The 18,715-nt window shown below is 36.2% G+C and overlaps 1 protein-coding gene across 11 annotated transcripts in view; it reads left to right on the top strand.

Annotated features, from left to right (window-relative positions):
* The first annotated feature begins 2,518 nt into the window (after positions 1-2,518).
* LOC127524755 (mitogen-activated protein kinase 10-like) overlaps positions 2,519-18,715 on the top strand; it is a 75,388-nt gene continuing 59,191 nt past the window's right edge. For 6 of the 11 annotated variants that reach the window (XM_051916603.1, XM_051916600.1, XM_051916602.1 and 3 more), the window contains exons 1-2: positions 2,647-2,839; positions 11,378-11,458. In XM_051916603.1, coding sequence (XP_051772563.1) covers positions 11,417-11,458 — 42 coding nt within the window. In that variant the 5' untranslated portion in view covers positions 2,647-2,839; positions 11,378-11,416. The other 5 variants (XM_051916605.1, XM_051916610.1, XM_051916609.1 and 2 more) reach the window with 3 other exon arrangements.

Raw genomic sequence — 18,715 nt, 5'->3', positions numbered from 1 at the left:
GGTTAAAGTCCAGATGCAGTGGCTTGCAGATCAAACATAAGCCAGTGACTCTCTCAGATTCAGTATGTTTAGTTTAGTTTACTATTTTCAACACTGATAATAATAATAATAAAAGATTTTTTTAGCACCAAATTAGCATATAAGGAGTCTCCAATCGCTCTCGCGGTACTTTGATGTCATACGCCGATTGGTCTGCGCAACGCCTACGCATCTCCAGCAAGTCTATTGATTTCTGATCATGTGACACAAATGCAGCCTTGATAAGCAGAATCTTCTTTCAAAAACATAAAAATAAATCAAGGTAACACTTTGCAACTGACAGTTATTTAGAGAAAGTTACCCCCATAAACATAAACAGAGAAATATGAAAGTCAGAGATTATCTTATCAGCATCACTCAGCACTTGAAAGTTGGCTTTCAATAGCCAGAGGTCAATTCTAAGTTTGTCAGGAAGTAATTCAGCTTTAATGGCTTCCTTCCACTAAGCGTTCTGTTGCTTTTGCGTTTATAATGCAAGACACGCCCCCTAGTGGAATTTTAGTGTCATTATAAAAAGTCATTTCTCTTTGCACAGGAGGACTGGTCATTTTTAAAGTGTTGTTTATAACAAATCATATTCACTCATTCTTGAATATGAATTCCAGTTTGCCGATTTTTTTTTTTTTTTTTTTGTGGAATAAATATTAAGATCTTCACCGCCATCAAAATGGAGCCAACAATCATGAAATATGTATCTGATTCTCCTCGATAACACTGAAAGCCTTTTTATGTTCCACTCTGCAGAGTGTAACAGAGCTAGTGTATAAAGCAAATACTGCATCTGGAAGATGGAAATTCAACAATAGGAGATTAAATGTTAAACACAGTTGAGTTTATGTGGATTGATTATGTGAACAGGCTCATAACTTTCCCTGCACAGCATCGGCAATGTCTGCAGAGTAAGTCGATAATTTCCATAATGATATTACGTAAAGATTTTCTCGAGTGCTCTTGATTTCCAAAGTGGACCACTTCACTCTGGCACGGTCATTGTGAGGTATTTGTCTTCTAAAAGGCACAAATGCAGGCTTGGTCAATATTTACAGATGCCCAAACGCTGGAAGAACTTTGCTTGTTCTGTCACAAAATGTGAGACATTTGAGCTGTAATATTGCAAGTTCAATAGACCTATTTTGTGTTTACAAACCACGACGACGGTTTTTTTTTTGTGGGCGGAGCCTACCTTGTGGCAGAAAATGACAGTTCTGCAGTAACGTTAGCAGTCTGTGGAAGCCACGAAATAAAAGAATAAAAAAGTTAATTTTGAGTTTATATCTCACAATTCTTACTTTTTTCTCGCAAATCTGAGTTAATATCTCACAATTCTTAGAAGGAAAAAGAGAATTGTGAGATATATTTTCCTCAGAATTGCGAGTTTGTATCCTGCAATTCTGACTCTTTTCCCACAGAATTGTGATATTAAAATATCACATAAAATAATATGCTTTATTTTCTAAGCGTTTGAAATAATAAATTACGTAACATTTAACATTTAATTTAAGAGCATGTTGGAAAATTAATTGGCATAAACTCATACATTTTCAAATTAAACAAGGCCTATATATAAACTTACTGTTTTTTAACACTGTTAAAAAGTCCCCCTGTGGTGAAAATCAAGTTTTTAATATTGTTTAAATGTCTATGTAGTGTTTTAACATGTTTTTTCTCTTTAAAACTGCAGTGATCCAAAAGACAGTTTTAAAAAACATGGTTTGAAATCGCTGGTGTTTCTTCCATCACAAACTACCTTGTAACTAATCACGTCAACGTGCGGGCAGGCTTTAGTATATCATTAACTATTAGTCGTGTAACATTAGCAACACATTGTTAGCTATTTGATAACGTAGTCAAGCAAAATGCTAATCATATTAATTACCGTTATGTGTCCGACGTTGTAAAAAGCGATACCATTGTGCAGCGTTTACCTCAGTAAAAGTTGACCGAGTGGAGCTCGTGCGAGTGAGTGGAGGCGGGGCTAATTAGCATATTAATAGATCCATGTATACTAAATGAAAGGGTTAGAGTTACATTCAAGCTATTTTAAGGCATGAAGAATTTTTTTTCACCTGAAAAACATTTAAATGTGTCATTTTGGTGATCAAAGATGAGTTTTAAGGGATACTTATTGACTACAGGGGAACTTTCCATGTCCTTTTATTACTAGGCTATTAATTAGTTCGTGTTGCCTAGTGCCTAGTATTTGGATAATGTCCTAATATCGTGCGTGGGGTCATTTTTTGATGAATGATTCGAAAGAATTTACGAGTCGATTCCTTTGAACTGATTCACCGGAAAGAGTCGTTCGAACGAACCGATTGTTTCAAATGATCCGAAAGCTCTGTGATGCTACTTTTTCTCTGCCCGCCTCCAAACACGCAGTCGGCGGTCATGTGCGCAAAGGCCCACCAATCTACAGATGCGAGATCAGAGCGCCGCTCCTCTCCATCTCCTCACTCCTATGAGACCGCTCTGGGCTTTGACGTCATCGTGCGCTCCCTCCGGTTGCTACGGCAACCCGTCTCCCGCACCCCCTCCCCTTCCCATCCCATCCCTACGCTGGTAGGATCCATAATGGTACAGGCAGCATCCTGCAGCACAATGGTGAGCGCGCAGTGATTCAGCATCGCAAACTCAGGCTTTAATCCTTCTCTTTTTATTTCAACTACATTTCTTTCTTTATATCTGTTTGATTCGTCCTCACAGAGGTCTTTAAAACCGTCGCCTACCGGCATGTTTTGAACTGAACAGAACTGGACTGTCACCGGACCGGGAACGTCGGACGGGCAGCTGGCACGGAATGGTAGGTCGGTCGTTCGTTCGGTCGGTGGGAGATGTTGTTGATGCGGGAACCTGAAGGGTGGGGTGATGAATATTGATCGCTATGAAGGTTAATGAAGTCGATGCCTTTGTGGCAAAGGAAAATAAATGATCAGTCACGATTGGCGGTGCGCGCGAGAACGATCAGACTCGTTAACGGCAGGATTTCTCCGGTGTTTACCAGATCCATCCATGTTTTTCCTGCATCACTCGCAGTCCTGCATCATATGTCCTGTTTGCAGTGACTGCAGGCCTTTGTTAGAATATGGACTGATAGAATCTGGAGTCAGAATAATGACATGTATATGCAAATGCAGGTTAATATAAGTCTTATGTATAGGCTGGTTAATTATAATATAATGCTCTATTCTACTTAAATTGGCTATATTTATTGAATTTGGTCAAATTATTACCGTTGAAGAATTTAAATTGCATATTTTGAGACTATTTTTTGCAATTGATATTTTGAAACTGTTATCAAAGCATATGTGAGTTCATCTTGGAGTCTGAGATGGGGCATATGGGAAATGCACTTGGTTGATGTTTTTTCATGTAGGTATGCTACTAAACAGGAGGACGCAAATATGTAAAACCACCTTATTTTAAAGTAGTATACACAAATTGATAATAATTTAGCTTCATGTGCTTTGATTTACTTGTTTATTCCAACCCATGGTTGAATATAACCATTATACAATAACAATTAAAATGTCATGAAACACTTGATCAGATAATCATAATTTTAGGGCTATTTTTGGTTTCCAGTTTGAAATAAATGTCACATCAACATCACAGGATGTGACGTTTTCATGCTCTTTAGTGCATAATTTTTCATAAGACTGCATGGAATAACAGTCTTAAAAGCTATTAAAAATGCAAAAGCGCGTATATATATATATTTTTTTTTCGACGCAGAATACAAATGGCTCTACGTTTATTTATGCATTAACTTACTTTTTTTTTCCTGAAGGTATTTGTGTAGTGTATTGTGAGCTTATAAAATGGAATATAATATATTTGTGCATTTTGTTGCATTCAGTTGTGAACTGTAGTGCATTTGTGAGAACCCTTAACTCCTTTAAAGAAAAATACAACAAAGAGTTCCCTTCGCCACTCAGGCTTTCCATGTTTTTTTTTTTGTGAAATGTTTCTCGACACTTTAAAGGGGCTATATGTAGAATTCAGAAACCCTTGTTATTAGCGACACCGGTGGCCGTTCAGTGAACTGCAGCCAGCAACTTATTGCTCGTATTCGCACTTGTGTACACGTAACATACAAGAGACTGAATGAGATTCAAAGCCCTGATTCTTTTTCATTCTTCGTTTAGAATTAAACAGTTGGAAATACCTTGCAGCGAACATCCTGAGAGCTGAGAGTGACATTTAGATGTCACTGCGCGCTTTCCGCTCAATAACAAAACACACAACAAAAATAAGAGTGGTGAGAAAGCAGCAGTTAAGAAAGCATCTGATCATATGATGTGGATACAGTATGTTTGCACCAGCTCTCACTGACTTGATTTTAAAGTATATTTGAGACTATAGACTATAGATCTGACTATGTGAGACTATAGAGTGAATTAATCCCTTGGCACATTGATGTTACAGTACAGAAAAGCTCTTTTGGCATTAACCCAAACATTGTAAGCATTCCTATCATGTGTCTCTCGAAAGCGCGCACGGTTCAAGAACAGCATGCAATATACTTTGGGTATGCTTTTTTAGGCAAATTTTTACAGGAATGCAGCGGCACAATGTGGCTTTTAAACATCAGTACTCTGTTAAAATGCGCCAATTACTGCAGGGCTTGGCAAGGCACAGTGCATAATTCTAAGGGACGCCCATGAACCAATCAACCGTAGCCCCTCAAAAAGACCCCATATGGCTAATTAGGCTGTTCTATTGTGTCTGTATATTGTTAAATCATATACCAATGGGTGCCCTGGTTAGACTCTGCTCATGGTTTAGAGTCAGATGTTATCGTGATCACCTGAATTCTCATATTCTCCAGGTATGCTGACATCAATAGAGTGATTTTGGGAATGAATTAGTGAAGTACTCAGCCTTGAGAAGCTGGCTTGGATGGTTCAGCAAACAATCCTTCTCTGCAAACTGACCACACTCCTAGGGAATTGTCTCTGTTTTTTCAAGGACTCTTTTACTTGAATAGTTTATTGTAAATAGATGCTTGACCTATCCAGTTATGTAGTCCACTGCAATAGACAGGGTTAAACTTGTTATTTCCATCAATATTTATTGGCTTTCTTGGTTGTTTGTATTCATATTTAGCTATTGTTTGTTTGCATTCATGTTGGATCAGTAACCTTTATGAATCTTGATTTCTTTTGCCACGTTTATTGGACAGCAAAAGTAGTGTTTTGTATTACCTGCTAATTGCAGTTAATATGACAATATACAGTATTATGCTGTGGTCATCAAGTTTTGAGGTCTAAAATGAAAATTACACATTTCTAAATGTCATGTACAAGCTCTGCAGGATTGCAAAATCATAAATTTAGTCTCTGCTGTACAGTCAGAGAACAGCCCCACTTAATATTTTATGTTTTGGAGCCAATAGCTTGTTCTGTCTCTGGTTGATTGTGGTTAGGATTAGTCGACCCCGGTTAAGCCATCTCAATGTTGTAATGTTTCTATCGCAGGCATACATTATGCAACTAAATTCTGTGTGTTACAGGCCAAAGCCATTTGTAATGAGTTTGTAGATGATGTCAGTGCTAACCAGGGAAAACAATAGTATCAATGTTATTGTAATGGTATCGAGCAATCTGCTGTTATTAACACTTTTTAATGTCAGTGTTTGAAACCTTCAGTGAATTTCTTGGCTTATGCCATGGCACATTTTCAAGGATACCTTTTTTTTAAGGTTATTAATTTTGTAAGAGGGATTATTAATAAGTCGAATGTCTTTCTTCCTCATGCAAGGCTGCCAAAATTGCAGTTTTATATCTTGGAATTGTGAGTTTACATCCCACAATTCTGAGTTTTACATCTCGCATTTCTATAATTTTCATCTTATTTTTCCCCCCAGAAATTTTAGACTCCTGAACTGACCGCATGAACATGCAGAATTCTGATTAGAAAAGTCAGAATTGCAAGTTTATAACTCAATTGTGAGAAGTCGCAGTGTAGTGGTAGTGATATGTTTAAAATCATGCTTAAATTTTGGATCTTTCAGTTGTTTTAAAGACTCAGAACTCTGAATTGGGACTTATTGTAGGCATGTGTCCAGGCGTATAATGGATGATGTCATTTGTGGGTGTGGAGTGACAGGATGCTCATTATACTCGTAATTATGCGAGAGGAGGGGCGTGGCTTTAGACAGATCTCCACCTGCTCCTGTTCTGAGTGACTAGCACTCGCTTTCTGATTATCAGTCACTCTCTTTTATTATATATGCTGTAAAAGCAGATCTTGTTCAACAATGACCAACCCACAAGATCTGTAGCATAGAACAGAATTTTAGATTTTTTAGTCTGTACTCCCACAAGCTTTCAGTGTACCGTAAAGAGGTTTAGCACCACATTTGATATTCTGTACACCGTAAAATAATGTTTATCGTTAGAACTGTGGTATTCGGTGAAATTTCAGCCCCAAGGAGAATGTTTCCTGTACAAGCCGATGGTTTTAAGATACATACCACAAAGGCTGCTGGGATTGATTCTGAGATTGCTGAACACAGCAGCCCACAGCAAGAAAAACTCTATGACTTTATCAATAGCTTTCCACTTTAATGTTTGACCTCCCTGCCTCACTTCAAAGAGAGAGTCAATCATGACTTAGTTTGCTAAATGTATGTGGGAAAATATTTTAGAGGATAAATAGTTTTTTTATATTTATTTAAAAAATATTTTAATTAGAAATGAGCTCTTTTTTTGAAACAAGAAAGCAGAAAAAACATCCAAACTATCTGCATCTGTATTGGCAGATGTTGGTTTAAGTAATATCAGTATTAGTATCAACTTCTATGCCAAATGGATATAAATTTATGTCCATATTATACACTATGAGCAATGTTAATCTACAGTCCTCTGGTACGTCGCCTTCGCGTTTGATGAAAGCTCTTGAATTGACAGATGGTGCAGTTATTGACTTGCTGTTTGTATATATAATTACTTTCAGTTGTTCATTAGCATTTTATCTTATATAACTGATTGTCTCTCGGTAGTTGTAAATCCGGTAGCACTGCATCAACACACTTCTAGAGTTGATTGACTTCTCTAGGCTGCTGTCCTAGATTAGTGTTTGTTATTATTTTATAGTGATTGTGTCCTAGTGATGCCTTTTTTGTGCATTTGTGCTGTTTGGATAGATTAAATATGTCATAATGTAATGTTTGTGACTTAGTTTGTGATCTACAGTGATTCCAAGATTCCAGATTGTATTCCTTTGGCAGAATGCAAATGGAGATATTTTGCTTAATGTCCAATCTGTTCCTTACAAACGACAATAGTGGGCATTGATTCAAATTCAAATGACAATGCATTCATCATGGTATAGATTTCATCAGTTCATAAATTCCCTGGGAATTGAACCCATGACTTGCTATTGCTAGTGCGATCAGACATTCACTCTTTAAAGATCCAAAAGTATAAAACACCATAAAGTAGTCAAATTGAAGTCTTCTGAAGCCACATAATATCTTTGTGTGGGGAACAGCATGAAAATTAAAAGGGACCTATAACGCCCCTTTTACAAGATGTAATATAAGTCTCTGGTGTCCCCAGAATGTGTCTGTGAAGTTTCAGCTCAAAATACCCCAGAAATCATTTATTATAGTTTGTCAAATTTGCCCCTATTTGGGTATGAGTAAAAACACGCTGTTTTTGTATGTGTCCCTTTAAATGCAAATGAGCTGCTGCTCCCTGCCCCCTTTCCAGGAAAGGGAGGAGCTTTATGTTCAGTTCAGTTTATGTTCACGCTTCAGTTGCTCATCAACAACAAAACTGGAGAATCTCACGCAGCCAAAATGATGATCGTCAGTAACAGTGTTCAGCCTTACATTGTTCAAACCGGAGTCAGACACTGATGGAGAGACTCAGGAAAAAGTTACAATGTTTAGAATGAAACTGAACATTTCTGAATAGTTAGTGGATAAATTTATGTAATTTCTGTGGAGTTGATTCAACTCATCGACTAGCATGTGCCGTCATGTTAATCATTTGTGAAAATTCAGCGTTGAATTGACCCTCGTTTGTGAAACAGTCCGGCGTAAAATGACAGCATGGTAACAACACTCTACTACAACAACTCTTCCTCTTCTCTAAAGCAGCCCAACATGGCCTCACCCCCTTTGTTGCTTGTTCCCGGGGGCAGGGTTTGTGTAAATTTCAGGGTTAGTGATGTCACTAACCCGGGAAGAAGCTTGTTGTAGTCCCTAATAGCCGTTTGTTGTAGTCCCTAAACAGCAAATTCTTTAAAAGAAAATATCTTAACTTTGCAGATGTTGTTTATGCTCAAACAGCAACATTACACACTAACTAAAGTTAAAAAGTGAAATCATAATCAACCACCCCTTTAAGTCAAGAGATTGTATATCTTAAATCCAGTGTAAGTTGCTGCGGATAAAATCGTCTGTCAAGCACATAAATTGTAGATTCAGTGACGTTTAAGCATCTTGACTATACAGTGTCAAATAAACGTTGATTAATGTCTCTGACCTGTTGTTTTGTCAGAGAAATTAATCTCTAGAGGCATTAGAGTAAATGTCATGAATTCATATCTGTTACATAAATAGATTTATACTTAATTGGTTTTATTAGGTGTGTGCTACGCTCATTTGTGACTATAGGTGTTTGTGTGTGTATGTGTGTGAGTGAGTGTATTCAGTTTCATTTTCCAACACACAAGAGGGAAAGTCATCATGCTCAGCTCAGTTTAGAGAGAGTTCTGATTAAAGCTGGGAATGTAACTGCAGCTGTCAGCAAAGGATTTATCTGATAGTATTAATGTGCACTGGAATTGTGGGATGTCAAACCACCTGAACATCTGCACTCGCTATTTTTGTATTACTATATAGTGTATCTCTCAGAGTTTTATCAAATGTAATGATATGATTATTGTTGTTCAGGTATGGCACATTCAAAATGAAGGAATATCACTTTTAAAGAGTTTATATATTTGTATGTTTAACAAAGATATGGAGATATGGAGGTTTCTAGTTCACTCTGTTCCAAGTATCTGAACCATGCTGAATTTGTTTACTGTAGACGCCATGTTTGTTTCACATTAAAACAGAAATGACTCATAGCTGTTCAAAACGCTCAGTGACAGTACAGAAGAGCCTCAATCCATGAGGCGTTTCGAAAGGTTCTTCTTATCAAGAATCATTCCACTGTATTGGGGTTCCTGAGTTAGCCTTATTAATCTTAAGAGATTTTAAAACTCCTTGATGTTACATTAAAGGCTCTTTGGATCGGTGTACTGGGAGTGAAGTACTCATGGTTTCTTTTAAGTAAGAAAGTGCATTTGCTGTGGTTTGGAGACGGGAAGCATGAGAGGAAAAGAGAGGAATATTAGGAAGCACCAAACTTTAGTTCAGGCCAAATGAAAGAAAAAAAACTGGCACTTGAGAAGTGGAGGGGTCAGGGCTTAAGGAGTGGGTTGGCCCCTGCTGTCCGGTATGATTTGGTCTCATGCTGATCAGGGAGGAGAAAGGAATGAATGAACAAGTGTGTTTACTGCCTGGGAAAAACCGAAGACTCAGCATGTTACCCTGAAACCTCACCGTATAATATTGATAGATAAGAAGGTAGATGGATGGATGGATGTTTTATTGGATAGATAGATAGATAGATAGATAGATAGATAGATAGGGAGGTGGATGGATGGATGGATGTTTTTTTGTTTTATTGGATGGATGAATGGATGGATGGATGGATGCTTGAGTAGACAGGCAGATGATAGATAGATAGATAGATAGATAGATAGATAGATAGATAAACCATCTAAACTACAATCATTCTTTCAGCCTTTGAGTTTTTTCCTCTCTGTATATTGAAATGAGTTCAATGGCCGCATCTGTTAATCAGACTGCAGGAATGTGAATAATTTAGATGTTTTTGCTTTGCCCTATAGAGGCAGACCGTGTTATGCAAGAGACAACTTTAATTGCCTCGGCACACTAATGAGATGTTATTATCGCTGCGCTTTGTTTGTGTTCTTCTAAATAGTCATCCAAACAAGTGTTTGGACAAATGTCATTTCCCCCGGGATAACCCCCTGTCCTGGTGACTGCTTTCCTTCCACTCTTGAATCTACTACATGTGTGTGTTTAATTACACACAAACATTTTGTCTTCCTAAAACTAAGGAAGGAGAGAGTTTAGCCTTTTTAAAAATGTTTTTCACTTAGTTTGACTATCTTTCTAAATGATCAGCTGGTTATAGAGGCTGATTTAAGCTCTCAGGTGTACTTTTGTCTTTCCAAATATTTCACTGAAGTAACTGCAAGCCATCCACTTCTACTCCGCTCTGAGCTGTGAGCCTGTGAGGTTCGGTTGTATGTCTTTCTTTAGTGTTTGGTTGAATGCATCTGCTGCTGCGGAGCCTACTTGACAGGATTTCAGGTTCCCCACAGCACCGTGGACAGAGAGAGAGAGAGAGAGAGAGAGAGAGAACACGAGAGAGGGAGGAGAAAGAGAGAGGAAGGAATGACGAGAAATATGGGACCAATGTGGAATTACTGGCATATTTATGTGATGCTTGTAAGCCGACTTAAGGTTTGCCTCCGGTGCACAGCAGAAAAGAACAAACTAAAAGCGCACACACACACACACACACACACACACACACAGACACACACAGCAAGAGCTGTAAATACACACACACAGACAGCTTGATATGACTGTCATACGCCTATAAGTCATCAATCAATGTGATATATTGTTTAAAAAAAAATTCAGATTGATATAAAATATTTATCACCATGAATACAGTAAAAATTGTAATATTGTAACATTTTCTATTTGAATATATTTTAAAATGTAACTTCTTCCTGAGTCTCTCCATCAGTGTCCGACTCCGGTTTGAACAATGTAACGCTGAACACCGTTACTGACAATCGTTATTTTGGCAGCGTGAGATTCTCCAGCTTTGTTGTTGTTGAGCAACCAAAGCGTGAGCTGTTAAAGCTCCACCCTTTTCTGGAAAGGGGACCAGGAGCAGCAGCTCATTTGCATTTAAAGGGACACACACAAAAATGGCGTGTTTTTGCTCACACCCCAATAGGGGCAAATTTGACAAGCTATAATAAATGATCTGGGGGGTATTTTTAGCAGAAACTGACACATGACACATTCTAGGGACACCAGAGACTTATATTACATCTTGTAAAAGGGGCATTATAGGTCCCTTTAAAAATCTCATTAACACAGTATATGTATATTTTTTCCTAAAAAAAATTATGGATGGATGGATGGATGGATAGATAGACAAACAGACAGACAGATGCTATGCCCTCATGATGGACACTCCTGATTGGCTGTGTGGGCTCTACCCCTTAGGGATGCTGCACTGTGATTGGCTGAGTCCAGTGAGAGACCATGCTGTTGCCACAGAAAAGAGGATTTGATATTAACAGAACAGTGAGTGACATTTTCTTTGGACACTCAAGGCATCTGCCATTGTGAGCTCATTCGTTCAGCCTGTTTTCTTCTATTGTTTTTAGGATGAAGGTGGTTGAGCAAGTCAAACAGCTGACAAGATAATAAGAATCATAGTCATAGTGGTGGAGAACATTTCTATTGACATCTTGAGTGTTTCGGCAGTTGCTAAGAAACTCGTTGAGTCACTGCAGAGAGTTTGGGTACATGATGAATAAGAGACATCATGACTGACTGTTTGTAGGTGGTGTTTGTTATTTACTCCGCCCAGTCAAATGGAGGAAGTTATGGATCTGTCAAAAAGGTTGATGTGTCACTTGAGAGTTTTGTGGTTTCTAATATTTTAGCTGTTAGTGAGCTCCATACAGACTAACTTTTAAGGCGTCATAGGCAATAAGTCAATGGTATAAGTTAATATAATAATTTATGTTGCTTTCTCATTTTGGCATCATCATGTAAGAAGGTGATCCCAGAATGCCCTGCAACAAGGGAAAAACAAAATGGCGGAATAGAAAGAAATGCATCAATATAGTATGGAAGCTTGTTTCCGCCACTAAATAAAAAAAATAAAAAAGGTAATTGCGACTTTTTATCTCAAAATTCTGACTTTTTTTCTCACAATTGTGAGTTTGCGAGATATAAACTCACAATTGCTAGTTAAAAAAATCAGAATTGCTGATATAAAGTCAGAATTATGAGATATAAACTCGCAATTCTGAGAAAAAAGGTCAGTCTTTTTTCCCTCACAATTGGACTTTATAACTCACAATTCTGATTTTATATCACGCAATTCTGACTTTTTAACTCACAATTCTGACTTTATATCATGCAATTCTGACTTTATAACTTGCAATTCTGACTTTATAACTCGCAATTCTGACTTTATAACTCACAATTCTGACTTTTTAACTCACAATTCTGACTTTATATCACACAATTCTGACTTTATAACTCGCAATTCTGACTTTATATTACGCAATTCTGACTTTTTAACTCACAATTCTGACTTCAGATCACACAATTCCTACTTTATAACTCGTAATTCTGACTTTATATCTCGTAACTGAGAAAAAAAAGTCAGAATTGTGATATAAAAAGTCACAATTACCTTTTTTATTTTGTATTTCATGGCGGAAACAAGCTTTCATAATATAGTCATTCATCAGTACTGAAAATATCAATAAATTTTGCAAAACTAATAAAAATGAACTACTTTAAACAATATTTTTTTATTTTTATTAGAGTATCATGTTGTTTAACATACACTAGCATCAGATTATTGGAATCAGTGTTGTTATTGTTAACTAAAAATATTAAAAATTGTTTTTAGAAATTGAAATAAACCTAAAATAAAATATGAAATAGTAAATTATAAATTTAAAAAACTTAAAATTAGAAATGTTGCATTGAACTAACTGAAAGAAATACGTTTAAGCTGAAGTACTAAAATTACTAAAACTAAAATAAAAAATAGAAATAAAAAACAAAAAATTAATAAAAGTGACAAGCACATAACAAAATTATAAAATGTAAACTACTGATTCAAGTAGTAGATTCAAATAGGAATTAAAAAAAAAACAACCATAAAAAATGATAAAAGTGACATAATAAAATTACTAAAACTTAAACGACTGATTCAAAATATGAGTACATTAATATAAATATTAATATACACAAAATCTAATTTAAAATATTAATAAATAATATAATAGCATATAAATAAAATGAAAATAACACATTTGACTGGAATCAAATATGAGACTTTCTCTAACATTTTTTACTATTTTTATATTTTGTCTTGATTTATTTTGAGTTTTTGCCTATATGAGAGCATCAAAATCAGCCACTTGTGGTTCCATTTCAGTTAGCATGCTGTCTCAAAAAGTATCTTCATGAAGGCAGCAGTCATCAAGTCACAGGAAAAGAACTGAAAGGAAGTTGACTGTTGGTTAATGAAAGAATCAAGCACTTAAACTCAAAAGCTACTTTGTCTCTCCAAGTGCTTTATAAATAATCGAGTAACTGGATCTCCATTTGTTTCTGGGTTTCAGTCTTTTTTATCTTATGTAAAACACATTGTGGTGTGCACAAATCCTGATATATTATAGGAAAAGTACATTAAAGCAATTTTGCTTTCCTTTTGTTCTGTTTACTTACATTGCATTGCTCTGAAGTGAATGAAAATGACCCACAGGATGAAAGCGGGAGAGATTTTCCTGTTCCTGACCTAGTGAGAAACTGAGCATGCTCCGTTCTTCTCTGTGGCATGAAGATTAATTCAGCTGCCCAGTATCTATGGACACACTCAATTCAATAACATTAAAAGCTCCTTTGTCTTTCTGTCCCATTCACTCATTTAATATATAAATATATTTATTTATTTCTCCTTCCTAGATTAAGATGCCCTGGGATATTACAGAGGTAGCCAGTGTGCTGTCCATCCCACATTGTTTATTTTCATCCATGGGACATTAATCTAAAAGGGCTTGTACGTTATTGCAGGTCAAAATAGCTTAAAGATTTTAACCTGATAGAATGATCACATTATTCCCTTATCAATCTGCATCACCCGAGATAAATTACATAACACACAGTCACTAGCTGCTGTTCCTTTCAAAGAAATTTGCTTCATTAAATTGATTATTATAATCTGATCACACCGGCGGTCTAATGATCAACCACACACAAAGAAGTGTTGTCAGATTAACGTTGAAACCCAAGCTCAAAAAAAAAAATCCTAGTTCTAATCCAGATCGAGCCTGTAGATTATTTTTTGCAGGGATTTTTATCTAATGGGAGAGTTGGAATGGAGACATAGTCCTGGATTTTACCTCTCACTTTCGTCAGTCATTGTTGCTGGTTGGCATGGATTTGGATCCATATTTGGAAACTGCCATACAATATTGATGTTATCCAGCTGGTGGTATATTTACAGCCAGGCCAGCAGTCAGATGTTGTTTCTATTAGACACTGTAGACAGGCAGAAAAAACATTTAGATCCTTTAGAATAATGTTTTATAAAATGTTTTTCGCAGACCATCAAGGTTAAATATCCTTGATTTTTTAAATATCTCCTGCTTTGCTGCCTATAGTCTCCATAGGCATCTGCAACCTAACTGAAATAACTTGCAGCAAATACATTATTGTACAAATAGTGCCCCTTATGTGAACCCCACAAGTGGCATTTGATGTTGCGAATCTAAAAATGCGATATTATGACTATATAGAATACATAGCATATTGGCTATGTGGCCATTTTAATTTGATTTATATTTTTCTAAACACTTTTCAGTACTAAACTAAATATAATGTATTACTGAATAAATCTTTAGAGTGAATAATTTAAAAACCCGCTCATAAAGATGAATGAATCAGTGTTTAAAAAGAACTGGTTAAGTAAATGATTCAATGACTCATTTATAAAGATGATCACTTGTTGTATTCCTTTTTTTTTTTTTTTTTTTTTTTTAATCAAATGAATAGTTTTAGGCCCTGTCCACAGCTTTTTCTTTGTGGTTTGGCCATTCGTCCACATGCAAACGCAGTATCCGGTCACTGAAACCAAACTTTTTTGAAAACTCCTGCCAGGGTGAAGATTTTTAGACACTCCGGTTGCAGTGTTGTTGTGTAGATAGTGAAACCAGAGATTTTGGCTTGTGATGTCGGAACTGGAACCCGTAATAACCTTTTTTCCAGGCTTCAGATTGGCCAACATGGCTTTACGGTTAGGCTTCTATCGCCACCTGTTGGTTTGGAATGCTCATGATAGTGCTTCATAGCGTGTTTTTGCGTTGTCATGTGGACACAATTTTCTGTTAAAATGAAGGAGGAAAAAAATCTGTTATAAAAATACCTGTGTAAATGTGAGCTAGGCCTTATTCACACATTAAATTGATCAACAGTGACTGTAAAGAATATTACAAACAATTTCTATTTCTAATAAATGCTGTTCTTTTGAACTTTCTATTCATAAAAGAATCCTTTAAAAAATGTTTCACTGTTTCCACAAAAATAGTAAGCAGCACAACGGTTAATAATAAGAAATGTTTATTGAGCAATAAATAAACATATCAGAATGATTTCTGAAGGATCATGTGACACTGAAAACTGGAGTAATGGCTGCTGTATGCAGTACAATGCAGTATGAGAGGAAGAAAAATGGAATAGTAAGAACATTCAGTTGAGTAACGAACAGACTGTGAGTGAGGGGAGATATGAATTATTCATATCATTAAGCCATCCAGGACCCTGCAGAGTTAACAGTGAACTCGAGTGGGATTAGCCTGATGTCACACACATGTTGGGTTTCCATGTTTTATGGGGACTTTCCATAGACATAATGATTTTCATACTGTACAAGCTGTATATTCTATCCCCTAACCCTAACCATACCACTAAACCTACATTAAAGAAAACAATTTTCTACATTTTTACATAATTCTGTATGATTTTTAAGCTATTTTCCTCATGGGGACCAAAAAATGTCCCCACAAGGTCAGAAATTACTGGTATTACTATCTTTGTGAGTACATTTGGTCCCCACAACATACACCGTAAACCCGAATAAGTTGGGCTAACTCAAAAAAATTGAGGTAATTCGTTACATCAATTTTTTTGAGATCCCTATCAAGTTTTGAGTTTGTAGTACTCATGCATGTTAATTGCTCCTAACTTGAAGTACTGAGTCATACATTTTGATAGCAATTAACATAAAAGATTGTTAATTTTTATTTTGAGTTATTTTTATTTTAACTTTTATTATTCTTGCAAATCAAATGAGTTATTTACTTCACTGTGAACCCCAATAAGTTGTCAGAACTCAAAATAATTGAATGAGATTTTTTTTAAGTTAAGAAACTCAAAGTTTAAGTAAGATTTTTATAGGGAATACAAGGGCCACATTCAAACACGCACGCACACACGTGCACAAACACACACACACACACACATGCAAGTACTGACAAAAAGATAAAGGCCCAAACTGAGAGAGCAAGGCAATTTAAGACCAGGGAGACAAAATGGAAAGAGAGAGAGTCACATTCTGGCGTCTCACAACCCTTTGTGCTGATTTACTGCTCTAGTCAATAATGTGCCTGGACTCCAGCAATGCATTTGCGCAGCCAACTGCAAAATATTCAAGTGCTCTGTAATTAGTGAGTGATGTCTGCCATTGATTTAACAGTAAACAAAGCACATTACAGCTCTTCCCAGTGAGAGCTCAGACTCCTATGAGGGTTTGAGGGATCTGTGAGAGTAGGGCTGGGCGGTATGACGTGTATATCGCAGTATGTAAATATATAGCACTATTGACACTTGACACTTGAATGAGAATATAAAGAGTGGAAGTGCTTGATGTTAAAAATAGTTAAGTATAAGTGCAATATATCCTGAAAAGGAATTCACTGCGGTGCTCGTGCTGACCAGCACACTGCCAAAGTGCGCACACAGAAAGCTGCCTCTCTCAGAAGGCGATCTTAAATTTGGGACATGCTTGATGTTAATAAGAGTTATTAAAGGATTAGTTCACTTCAGAATTAAAATTTCCTGATAATTTACTCACCCCCATGTCATCCAAGATGTTTATGTCTTTCTTTCTTCAGTCGAAAAGAATTTAAAGTTTTTGAGGAAAACATTGCAGGATTTTTCTCCATATACGTCACACGTGACCTTTCCAGCATGATTACGTAATGCGTAGTGCATCGCAGAGCAGTGCAAGATGAGCACTTGTGGATAAAAAAAGTATATAGTTTTTATTTTTTTTTAGAAAATGATGATCGTTTCACTAAATAAGACCCTTATTCCTCTTCTGAGATCATGTAGAGCCCTTTGAAGCTGCATTGAAACTGCAATTTGGACCTTCAACCCATTGGTAGACACAAATAAGACAATTGACATACAGTAAGCCTGCAAGTTTAGAGGTACAACTTTAATGTGTATAGTACAGCTCAAATATTCTTGGATGAATTTGATGTGAAATGTTTGAGTTCATATTGAGAACATGGGTTTTGATTGTGACTTTGGTATCTTGGTGAATGCGAGACATTGTTGAGATGTCTTATGAAACTGAGAATGTTGGTTTCTTTCCTCAGAAGAAAATTATGAGAAGTAAGAGACTTATCCAAAAGAGTCCATTTGCTCTCCATTTAATCTTATTGCTGTAAAGGAGCAATAATTGAAATAATAGTCTTTTTTTCTTTCCTATTGGCAGCCAGCAATGTCTGTTTTTAACTTTGTCAGCATGTTTGGGGAAAAATGAATGTAGGAGAAATGTATGCTTGTGTGTGTGTGTTTGTGTGGAGTGTGTAAAAATGAAAGTTTGACTGCAGAACTGCTGAATAATCCAGAAGAAGGTTGAAACTATGTCCCATTAAGTCAGAAAAGCTGAGGTGTTAAATGAAACTGTCAGCAATCAACAGTCAACAGTTTTGACTCACTCACAGCTTGACTTTTACCTCTGAACAAGCGCAAATGAGAGTCAAATAAAAATGACATTATAAGGCATAATTTATGTAAATTATCCTTAATAGACAATGTAAAATGAGATTGTACCTTATTTACTTATTAATAAACGGCGCTGGTCTTATTGTGCATGATTTATCAGTGCATGTTATTCAAAAAAATATGTTTTCAATATAAAAATGGAATACGTTTCTCTGCCTCTGAAATTAATTTTCTTCTCTACTGACGTAACCGCAGCAGTATAGGCAGGAAAAATAATATTAGCTAGCAATATCATATTTTATTAAGTCCTGTCCTATGTTATTTCTAACTAATGTTCTGTTTCACATAAAATTTGTCACATTACAGAAGTTTATTTCTCCCTTGTGGCCCACAGCACTGCTCTGGTGAACTAGAATAAATTTTTACTCCATCCATCTATGATTCCAGTCAGTTTTGTCTGAAATGCTCATCTGATACCAAAGCTTTGGTCTCTTTTAGAGGATGATATACTAGATAAGACCTTCTTTGAACTGCTTCTTATGGAGAATGTTGACTGAGATTTTGCCTGCAGGGATTTTCTTAATTCCCCAGTTTGTCACACTTTCAGATTTGCTCTTTTCCGGCCTTTTCACCTTCATTTGTCATTATTAATGCTACCTAGACAAATAATTCAGCTTAAGTAAATACAACTGTGTTTAATAGACCTTAGTCATATTTGTTTTTTGACAGAAATGAAAACGAGGTTGAGAGGGATAGAAGTACATATAGTGTTCAATAGACCATACTATTTTTTAACAA

This window comes from Ctenopharyngodon idella, chromosome 13 (assembly GCF_019924925.1).
Source record: "Ctenopharyngodon idella isolate HZGC_01 chromosome 13, HZGC01, whole genome shotgun sequence".
Classification (NCBI taxonomy): Eukaryota; Metazoa; Chordata; class Actinopteri; order Cypriniformes; family Xenocyprididae; genus Ctenopharyngodon; species Ctenopharyngodon idella.
This window is presented reverse-complemented; position numbering and strand designations above follow the sequence as displayed.